General features: G+C 37.0%; 2 protein-coding genes across 2 annotated transcripts; both read right to left on the minus strand.

The window, feature by feature from the left end:
* Nucleotides 1-467: 467 nt before the first annotated feature.
* LOC106088903 (uncharacterized) lies at nt 468-1,581 on the minus strand. The gene is made up of 2 exons (XM_013254611.2): nt 1,040-1,581; nt 468-980 (listed from the first exon to the last, which is right to left on the minus strand). The coding sequence occupies exons 1-2, from the start codon at nt 1,052-1,054 to the stop codon at nt 537-539; spliced, it is 459 nt and encodes a 152-aa protein (XP_013110065.1). The 5' UTR covers nt 1,055-1,581; the 3' UTR covers nt 468-536.
* Nucleotides 1,582-9,623: 8,042 nt separating this feature from the next.
* Nucleotides 9,624-10,987, minus strand: LOC106088898 (uncharacterized). The gene is made up of 2 exons (XM_059367133.1): nt 10,982-10,987; nt 9,624-10,913 (listed from the first exon to the last, which is right to left on the minus strand). Exons 1-2 carry the CDS (start codon nt 10,985-10,987, stop codon nt 9,624-9,626), a joined length of 1,296 nt encoding a protein of 431 aa, XP_059223116.1.
* Between the last annotated feature and the right edge of the window lie 409 nt (nt 10,988-11,396).

Below are 11,396 nucleotides of genomic sequence, written 5' to 3' on the forward strand. Positions count from 1 at the left end.
TCTAGAGGTCGCAATTATTATCGAATTTGCCTGAAATTTTGTACGACGGATCCTCTCATGACCATATTATGGTCTGAATCGGTCTATAGCCTGATACAGCACCGATATAAATCGATCTCTTTATTTTACTTCTTGAGCCCCCAAAGGGCGCAATTCTTATTCGCAATTCAATTCGAGTACATAGCTCTACTACTTCGAAAGTTAGCGTGCCTTCGACAGACAGATAGACGGATGAACGGACATGAATAAATCGACTTATAATGTCAAAACGATCAAGAATATATATACCTTGGTGGATCTCAGATCAATATTTATATGAGGTACACCCGTCCTTTGGTGGAGGGTATAAAGATAAATATAATATCATTATTTTATCTTGTTTAGTGTATTTATATCTATATATGGTTTGTTTATGTTTATTCACTACATTTCACTTACAGTCGAATATTGAATTACTTAGTGTATAATTTATGAAAAAACTACGATTCGTTAAAAATATACCCAAAACAAGTATTAATTGTATAACGATCAAAAGATCAGAATATTTGCCAACTACCGGCGATTGGCTGACCATAACTATTAAGTAGACGCCTTTCATCACTAAATGCTCCATATGCCTTGAGTGATTTCAAAGTCTCAATGGCATCAGTATAACTGGGATAACTTTCGTCATTTGCAATTTGATCATTGGTATTGACATACTGCACAGTTTTAATGAACTCGGTTGGATGTTGCCTGATAATCTGGATGGCCTGAAGGACATTGTTTTGGAGATTTTCACGGTAAACATCTTCGTGAGTTATACTATGAGAGTGCACTGGTGAATTTTCAGCATTCTTTGAATTGATCTGATGATTTGAATCTGCAGGTAGATGTTCATGGATCACATGGAATGTATGAATGCAACCATCAGCTGCTATCCTGACAACTGCCGATCCAAATGCTGCCAAAATGGTAACAATACTTGTAACTCTAAGAAACTAATGACATGTTTTATGAATAACCTTGTGAAAGGCACAATGAATTATTTTTACTACACCTTTGATTTCGCCATTTTATTTATTCAATGTGATTTTGAGGAGACCCCAATCTTAATCCCATTCAACTTCAACTTGAATAAAACTGATATGATTGCGTTTGCAAACCTTTTATATTGTATATGGATCAAACATTTATCAAAATGAGAAAACTGTCAAAACATATTTTAAACACTAATGAAGCACTGCGGTCTAATTAGATTTGGCATAATAATAGGGGATACCCAGCATTGCCTTTTAATTTTGTGCAGCACCCCTTTCAACTGTCACTTCTGGAGTTTTGTTTGTAAAAAAAAATATATTTACGTTCCACTGGCGTATATGCTTGAATTAAGTGGCTTGTTTCTGCGCGTTGAGGTAACCTTTTTCGTTGTAAATTATCCATTTCGCAGATATGCATCCTAAACCAATCAAATTTGCTTTTAATCATATATCGGCCTTGTCGTCAGTGGGTAACTTTTCATCTTGAAGCGTTAAATGTGACTGAAAAATATCTACTTATGGCCGATGATTGTTATTTGTATTTTCGGGAGATTACGGCAAGCAAATTTGTTATAACATACAAAGTATTACAAAGGCTGTATTATAAGTCATGTTTTGTTAAACCAAAATAAATTTTCTACCGTTTTCAAATGGAAAAAATACTCTAATCCTTAGAATGTCACAAAAAAGAAATGGCTGACATAACTTAAAATCTAAAATTTGGCCACACAAAGGCACAATTCTTATCCAATCAAGCTCACATTTTGCTTCATTTCGGATTCGGTTTTACTTGTTAATGTTATATTCATTACTTTCCTACCACTATACGGTATATTACTTTTGTCCTTGCGTTTGACACACACCAACCCCTGACCCCATAAATAATATTTTCTTAATCAGCATAAACTTTCAAATTTGGAATTGTTTGATAAATTAGCATTTATGTGTCGATCATTAACCGTTTCTAATATATTAGAGGTGCAACAAATTTAGTTTGAAGGTATCGTCTGTATTTGCGGTATTGTGCTCGATGCTGAAAAAATTTCGAGTCTACTTCTACTTTTAGCGGTGGGTGTGGAATTTTCAATATAAAGCGATTGCTTTAATTTTCCATGTATTGGGTGTAACCACCACCATCCAATAGGGGGATACTAATGTGGTCATTCCGTTTGTAACAGCTCATAAATATTGATCACCAAACCTGTAAACAATCTGCACTCTTGGTAGTCTTGACATTCAGAGTCAATGATGCAATGTCCGTCCGTCCATCTGTTATACTGATCTCCGAGTTGATTTCTTGAGCCTTTACAGCGTGCAATTATTTTCCGATTGGACTAGAATTTGCACACTGACTTCTCCTGTAACTGCCAACTTTTACGCGAAGTAAAAGTTATCAAATCGGTCCTTAACCTGATACAGCTACTAAATGGCGAAATTCTTATCCGATTTGTCTGAAATTTTGCACCATGATTCTGCTATAACCAAGCCAAGTATGGAATTAGTCGATCCACAACCAGTTATAGCTCCCATGTAAATTTGTCTTCTTGTGATAATAGAAATGGTAATATTTTGTAGCAGAATACATTTGGGTACCTAATATTCGATCGGTCGAACTATAGTCAGGATTCAGAACTTCCACTACTGTTGTGTTAGCCTCGTCTTCTGATTTCACTAGGAGTTCATCCTCACAAGATTCGTTAGATCTTGTCAAGGGCATCCAGGAGCAGGTGAGAAAGCTGTGGAACCACTCTTCCTCAGGACACTTGACACTTGCGGTGTGGACGATTCCTCCTTAGATGCTTCACTAGCTGCTGTTTTCCTTGGTATACAAGCTTGTGTTATTGGTTCAGAAGCAATATCTTCATTCTTGACAAAATGCAGTGATGCGGCTAACCAGATCTCAGTGATGCGCCTAGCCAGAACTCAATTGAGTCTTGATTCCCGAAAGCAATTAGTTTGTATCGGCCCAGATATCAAGCCTGTCGATATTCAGCTTCTTGTTATTAATAAACTTTCTTACGGTATCGTTGATGTTGTAACGATCCACCAGTATGCTTTATTTTCTCAGAAAGTGGCTACCTCCTTGGCCCCGTGCCGTGCTCAATCTTGGGGTGGTTCTTTCTTATTGAAAGTAAGCTTGTATAGGTTTCCATAAAAGAAAAAGGTATAGAAAGGGTTAAGAACCACTTTAGCAACCTAAGACGTAATTCGGTAGCTTGTCTCAGTATCCAACTCAGCCCACGATACATCTTCTATACTGGTTATGCACCTTTCGCAAATAAAAGGAACGATTTCTACAACATTGTACTAAACTTCTTCTAATCAATAAAACAAACAATAATCCATATATAACTAACTATAACTATGAATATGTAATATGAAATTAGTTTTATAAATGTTAGTTTATAATGAATAAATTAAATTATATATTTAAAGAAGGTGAACACTTTTTTTGGGCCTTGTTTATGCGAATTTTTTGTTAGATTTGAAAGTACAAAAAAAGTGTAGTTTAAATGTGTGGACAAAGAATAACGAGGTTTGGAAATCCCATAGATATATAAAGAAAAATTAATGTTAGATTATAGAACAAAATTAATTTTGTCGGATTTGTGAAATTGAACTTATTGCCAGGCCTGATGACTTCGGGATGGAGTCCCAGTGTCTAAATTCCAAATATTGTAATTGATCCATGAATGCAAAGCTCAATTTAAAACATAGTATATAACTTTAAAATCGGAATTAACTCTACGTTATTCCTAGTAGTCAAAATTTGTTTTATGAACTATAGATAAGTTATTTTGTATTTCTAGTTATAAATTTAATAAAAAAAAAAGTTGGGTCCAGCGATTTTCGTCAGGGCTAAGAAACAGTTTGATAGTAAATGCTATAGCCCAGTTCAAAGTTTCAGAGCTCCTCGTGGATTTTCAAGGAATATAACTCCAACTGGTATTTAATCGCCACTCTATCTCCCCATTACTTGATAATGGAAGCTGTCTTTATGCGAAATATTTAAATAGTATTGAATTTAATTCCCGAATCTTGACTTTCCGTGGTCAGATCCCAGAGCCAGATCACATTTTCCATCTGAGGAGGGGTCCACCTCAGATGAAAAATGTTTTTATTTTCGAAACACGAAAGATTCCAGGGTACAGACCCAACAACCAAACAAGATATCTATGTTTCAATGTAAATGCATTCTGCCAATAAAATTGTAAATTTTTCAGTGAAAGTGCTTTAGATAGTAATAATGGTCAAATGGTTTTTCTAGGTTGCGATTTAATGAACGCTCGGAAGGTAAAATAAAAAAAAAATTTATTTGGCAGGTCCGACTTCTTCAAATTTCAATAGAGAATGGAACAAATTTAAATTGATAAATTAAATTAATTGATAAATTAAATTAAATTAAGTGTTGAAAATTTTGTGTTTCCATGGCAACATAACAAGCACCGAAACAAATAGTTTTCATAGAAACAAATAAATTCAACACAAAGATTCTGTTTCTGTGAACTACAAGGACCGTCATAATGTCAAGAAACTCCAGCTGCTTCATATTTGATATCGGTTTCACAACAGTGAAAGCACCTTCAATGCCAAGAAATGCTATCATTGCATATTCCTTGACAGGGAGAGAACCCTCTATACATCCGACTAAGTCGTGAAGGGCTATATGCATGCTGTTGCCGAGACAGGCAATCTCCTTAGATATTTTCCCTTAGATATTTTTCTATCAACCTCTCAAGAGTCTTCAGCATAAAGGATGACAGTCTTATAGGACGAAAATCTTTCGCCGTCATACCACATGACGGCGAAAGATTTTCGTTTCCTACTTTTGTAATGAAAATGACCTATGACCTTTGTGTACCTCCCGGCCACAGATATATTCGACATTCTAATAAAATCATAGTACAGGTGATACATCATCAGGACCGGGCGACTTAAAGGAGTGGAAACTTTTTATCGCCCAAAGGATTTTCGGCTCATACACAATTTCCCCAACAACCTCCGACGACATATCAGCGACAACCTCCATATCTGTAATAGGTTTCGAGGATAGTATCTTTCTTAGCCTAGAGGTCTCAGATGTATCCTTCACGGATGTTCAGAATTCCACGCAGGATTTGTTGTGAGTTTTTCTCAGCTCATCCTTGTTTTTACAATCGTGTGGTACCCGTGTGGCTTTCGTCATATTGTAGAGTTTTCTGCAGCCCTTTCTTAGACCAATCAGTTCTGGGATTCACTTGACGGTCGCTGTTTGCCCCTTGGCTTAACACTAGGACATGCTGCAAAAGCGAGTCATTCAGGCGCTTCGTGATCCGCTTGACCGTCGATGTCGTCCGCAGTTTTCTCTTCCTTTTTTGGTCTAGAAGGGATCGTCGTGAAGAAATTTTGCACAATCCCCTTTTTTTCTGTTAAGCCGAGGACAACCTCTGCATCCTCTTAAAGGCCGAAACTAGTATAAAGATGATCAGAGAAGTTGTGGTCATCCAGCACTTCCCAGTAACACGTCCTTCCGCCCATATCCTCCGACACAAAGGTAATATCTAGTACCCCCTGCCCGTTCCTGCTAATAAAGGTCGGTAACTTATAATATATTCCATAATCAGCTCACCCCTTTCTTTGATATCCGAAATTCCCCATAACTGGTGATGTGCATTGGCATCTTAGTGAATTTGTTTGTAACACCCAGAAGTAAGAGTGATAGACCCAATTATAAGTATACCTTTCGACTCAGAATAACTTTCTGATTCGTTTTAGCTATAATGCTGTCTATCTGTTCATGTTAATTTGTGTACAAATTACAAGTCGCAATTTTCATGCGATCGTCTTCAAATTTGGAACAAGCATTTCTTTGGGGCTAGAGACGAAGCGTAAATATTAAAATTGGAAAAAAATAGGTTCAGATTTGGATATAGCTCCCATCAGGGACGAAGCCAGGATAAGTTTGGTTAGGTTAGGTTGAAAAGGAAGCCGGGCAATGACTTAGGAAATGCTCCAACTTCTCATCATCTCCCCCACATGTTCTACATGCCCTGGTATAATTAGTTTATAAGTTTTTACGTATTTGTTTTTGGATTCTGCAGCTTCCCCAGGCAGTTCTTGTATGGAAACTCTATGACTTCAGCAGAATGGAATAAAATTTTCTGCACAATCGAAGACGAATAAAACATTATTGTGTCATAAGTTTTTCAGCAGTTTCAAGTGCTTGTAATAAAATTCCACATCTCTTTATAAGACCCTCATCTAAACCAGTAAATTTAGCATTGGAATTCCTTGGAATTGTCGCGCTGATTTGTTATCATTTGAAGTGTCACTACGCCCAACATTGGGGTTGTCAACAATTAATCAAATTTCAATTGTAAATAATTTTTGAATTTTAAATTTTGGGTCAGCAACTACGTTTTTTCGTCTTCAGAATTTAATCGCCAATTATTTTATGTTAGGATGATATGAAATATGCATGAAGTACTCAAAAAATTATATGTATGAATGTAATGAAGACAATCTAAATTTGAAGAACTTTTTGTGGGCGGGCTTCTGCGAACATAGTTTTAAATTATTCCATTCTGTTGATTTTGCTCCACATTTAAAAACCCTAAGTGAATATTGAAAAAATTTATATCGAGGTTGACTCGGTACATATGGCGCCACTTATTCATCTGTAAGTTTCTGCAGCTAAAATGTTTGATTTTAGTTGTAATCTGTAGATCTCAGTCGTTTGTCAGGAACCTCGTGGGTTAAGGTACTAACATTCTACATACATCTTGAGAAATTTTAGAGTAACTATGTAACGTTTCGCTTCAACATTCAAATATCAATGATTATTATTTTTGTCACCTCTTCCCATATAAGTGTCTCCACTGTGCATTCCTCCGTGAGGAGGAACGGTTCATAGATTAAGAATTCCTGGATTAAATGTTTTTCTTCTTCCAACGCTAAGCAATGCAGATTCAGTAGCCAGACTTGAATTTTATAAGACTCAATACTGGCTAGAGTCCCTACACGCAAAAAAATAAAATGTTTGGGAAACTTTTACAATAAACAAAACACTTTAATCACAAAGTTTTGCTTTTAGTGTAACCATGTAACGTTACGCTTTACCATATCAAACGTTAGCCATTAACGTGGTATTATTGAACGTTACTAACTTTGTTTAGCGTAACCCCTTTAGCAGTTTTGTCTACGGTAAATGACCTTCCATTTTCTTGTGAAACCAAAAACTCTGTAATTACCAAAGTCCTTCTCCCCTACTACTGACTTGACTACTTGGTTGGCAAAAATACTCGTTCTATTGCTCATTACTTTGTACGTATACAAGAAATCCCATGCAGGCCCATGAGCTTGCAAATAAATTGCAATTGTGTGCTCGTCACTGGTATAGACACATTCTCACACACAACATTTTTTCCTTTTTTGTTTTTAATGGGCAGATGGGACGAGTACGGATGGTAAACTCGAAATGTGAATTTTTTAATTGTCGGTACAAAAATGCTCGTATGATCAATGACAAAAATCATTAGAGCAACACACAAATGGCTGCAGGTAGAAGAAAACACAACAAGACTTTCTAAGGAACATACATTGTTTGGTAGCATTTACGCGATAAAGAAATATCCATCAGAAAGTAGGTATTTAAATGTGCTAAAACAACAACACCTTTTTTTTCTTAATTATAGCATAACGCATGCAGCAGATCATAGTACAAAACCATAATGGAGTATCAAGAATGAAAGGCATTGTCGAATTCTTGTAAGAATTTATTACAAAAAACATGTACTTTTGTCGTAACCAAAGTCCAACTTTTTTCAAAAAAGAAGTTTACTTGGCGAAAATTTCTTTATGTCAAACGAATTGTCTTTTTGCGTGTATGTATGGCACACAATTTAGAGATACTGCCTTCAAGCTTTAAGTTTCTGGTCGATGCCACTTCTGCAGATAAATCAAGTAAGGAGGGGCTAAAGTCAAGCAAAGTCAACCTTTTCATACCCTACACCACATTGGATATGGAGGCTAACCGTAGCCATAGCGTAAATCGTTGTGCAAATTACTATTATTTTGAAGAAATTCCAATAGAACATTGTATGCCTCCACTGCTTGAGCTAATGGGGGTTTCTGCGTTTTTTGAGTTTCCTTCGTCTGATTCTTCGCCATCATTCTCGTATTCTTCGCTTTGGTTAGCCGTATGTATTTTGACATCAGATATAATAGCACTGGACATTGTAATAACTCCTGGATGTCCAATTTATGACCTCTCAAAGTAGATGGAGTGCGATGGACATTATCATCGCACCCCATCTACTCTGAGAGGTCGAAAATTTTACATCCAGGAGTTATTCAAATGTATGATTGTATAACAGTAGCATAATTCAACTTTTTAGTTATCTTGGGACAGCAGGATCTTCTAAATTTTACTGTAAACATGTGGTGTTACATTGTTGTTGTAGCAGTGTGTTGTACACTGATGCGGCAGCCCGTGCCGATGAAGGACTTCATCGGGCCAATCCGGTGGTTGGGTGTTACATGGTGTGTTGACTGCACCTCGATTCATAGAATGAATAAAGCATTTGGAAATCAGTGGAAGGAATGTTAATGTTGTTGAATGTTGGTTGTGCTTACCCTTATCCAAAAGCAAAAACAGTTTGCATTCCTTAGAAGCCAATGTTTTGTAGATAGTGTATTTTTTCTGGCTCGCTTTAAAACATCTATAGATTCACTTCAAAAGTCATATATTAAAAATATGTTCCTTTTTTATTAAGTCGCATAAAAGTTTGTTTGCCTACATAATATTTTTCTGATATTAAACCAACCAATTTTTCCTTAATTGGAAGAACTTCACGTGCTCTTTTTCTATTTTGATGTTGGAACCATTTTCGAAGAAACACCTTGACCAGTCAACTTTCAATTACAGACTTAATGTAATTTTATACTCAATTTCAACAAAAAATATTAAGGGGAATCCCAGAATTTTTATCCAAAAATCATTTTTGTGGTGCAGGGATAACAGAGGTAAGTATGCCTAATAGAGGATGAGTTATTGAAGCACGGAGAATATAGGTAAACCACGGTTAATAGAGGTCCAAAAGCAGAGCATACCGATGTTCAACAGCGTCTACGACATTATTTTTGTTATTTTATTAAAATCGGTTCAGATATTCTTTTAAGTGTTCCTAGTCATTAATTGGACACTTTTTTCAAAAAATTACTCTTTTTGAAAAATTAATGTATTGAATGAAAAAAAAAATAGTGCCAATGCCAAGATTTAAAATACAGAAAATACAATGTCAAATACAATTTTGAGTGCGAAACCTCTCTGCTGGCCACAAAGTAAAATCGTTGAAGATACGTGCCAAATAAAACAACCTCGATTTCTTTTTATCTTACAGTACCCGTAAGTGCTGATGAAATGCTTTATTCATAAAAAAGCTGGTGCGGTTAATTTTAGAGAGCACCAAAAATGGAACTGAGGCTCTTAAATAATTAAATTAAAATGGCTTCTTACAAATCTAATAACAACATAATTTTGGAGCAATCACACTCCAGTATCGGTAATCAACTTATCGATGTGAGTATTGCATAATTGCTGATCACAGAGTGCTAAGAGATTTGTTATTGCCAGCCACCGGCAGTGGAGGCACTGACATAACTACCGGCACCAATACCACCATTGGCACTTAAAGCACCGATAACCTTCAGGGATTTAAGGGTTTCGACGGCATCATCGAAACCACTGGCTCCAGTAGAAGCATAAGCATCACCATGACACCCGGCAGAAGCAGCAGCTTGTTTATGGACAATATTAATGGTTTTGACTTGTTCCGCAACATTCCTGGCTGAATAGCCAGCAGGTGATTGACTTCTACCGTAAGAATTAGCACTTTGATCAGTAGCAGAGTAATGCTCAGCATCAGTGGAACTGCCTTGTTCATGAATAATTTTAATAGTTTTAACCTCTTCAGGTCTTTTGGTTAAGTAACGGCCCCCAGAATGGTAGCCACCGGCAGATGTAGCACCGCCTTGTTCATGAATAATTTGAATGGTTTTCACTTCGTCACTTGCCCCACCTGCGTAACCATTGTGACCACCCCCATTAGAGTAACCACCATGACCATTAGCGCCTGCTTGTTTAAGGATAACTTGAAAAGTTTTAAAAGCTTCAACACCTGTATTACCACCGTTTAAGTAACTACCAGATGAGAAACCCCTTTGACGTCCAATATCTTGTCGTTCCTTGATAACTCTGATAGTCTTGATATCTAGGCCCCCGTAGACAGCAGCGACATTATGTGCTCCAGTGGAGTAACCGCCGGCAGAGTAACCATCTTGACTGACCCCAGCCTGCTGCTGATGAATAATTTTAATTGTCTTAATTTCCTGATCGGTGGCATCACTATGTCCTCCAAAAGAGTAACCACCTGGATTTGAATCTGCTTGCTGCTGATGAATCACTTTAACAGTTTTAACTTCTTGACCAGTACCAGCAACACCACCAGCACGATAAGAGTAACCCCCTTGAACAGCATCAGATTGGCTACCAGGTTGTTGTTTGTGAATCACCTTTATTGTTTTGATTTCTTGGGCACCATTACCCTCAGTTGCACCACCACCATAAGCTCTTGCTGGTTGCTGATGAATAACCTTAATGGTCTTGACTTCTTGGAAACCGCTACCGTAGCCTCCATCACCACTACTATAGCCGCCTTGACCAGCTCCTTGCTCATGGATAACTTTAACGGTTTGAACAGCTTCACCAGAAGCAGCGCCACCTCCATAACTTCGACCACCGTCCCCTTTATAGCTGTAACCACCATTGCTGTCACTGCTGCCACCTACAGAACTACCGCCGAAGAATCCGGCCGAGCATGTTGCCACCATAATGGCCAAGACACAAATGAAAACCTGAAAACCAATGGGAATGATAATAAAACTTTAGACTGCATAAGAATCCTTTCCCATAACTGTAATACCTTCATTACAGCAGTCTCTTGCTTAATTTAATTAGGAGTTCGTAGGTATTTCCTACAATTTGTTGCATGCAAATGAAGTCAGACTACTGTTGTCATTTCGTTGTACACAACTACGTTTTATATGCACACAACTACGTTTTGTTGATTCCTCTCTTCGGCGGAAAACCAAGTGTCACAAAAAACAAAACAGTTAAGGCTAGATTGTATAAAAGCTTGGGTAAATTACCTATCAATGATTTACGGAGGATAGGAACTGCTTAATTTCAATAAACTCTCTTCAATTGAAGTTCATGTCGATGCATCATCATTGGCTAAGAGAATACCTGAAGGTGAAAATAATTATCGATTTGATATTGCTCTCACTTAACCCAACCCCATGTATGGGTAAATATAAGCCACCACGACACACCTACAA

This window comes from Stomoxys calcitrans, chromosome 4 (assembly GCF_963082655.1).
Source record: "Stomoxys calcitrans chromosome 4, idStoCalc2.1, whole genome shotgun sequence".
NCBI lineage: Eukaryota > Metazoa > Arthropoda > Insecta > Diptera > Muscidae > Stomoxys > Stomoxys calcitrans.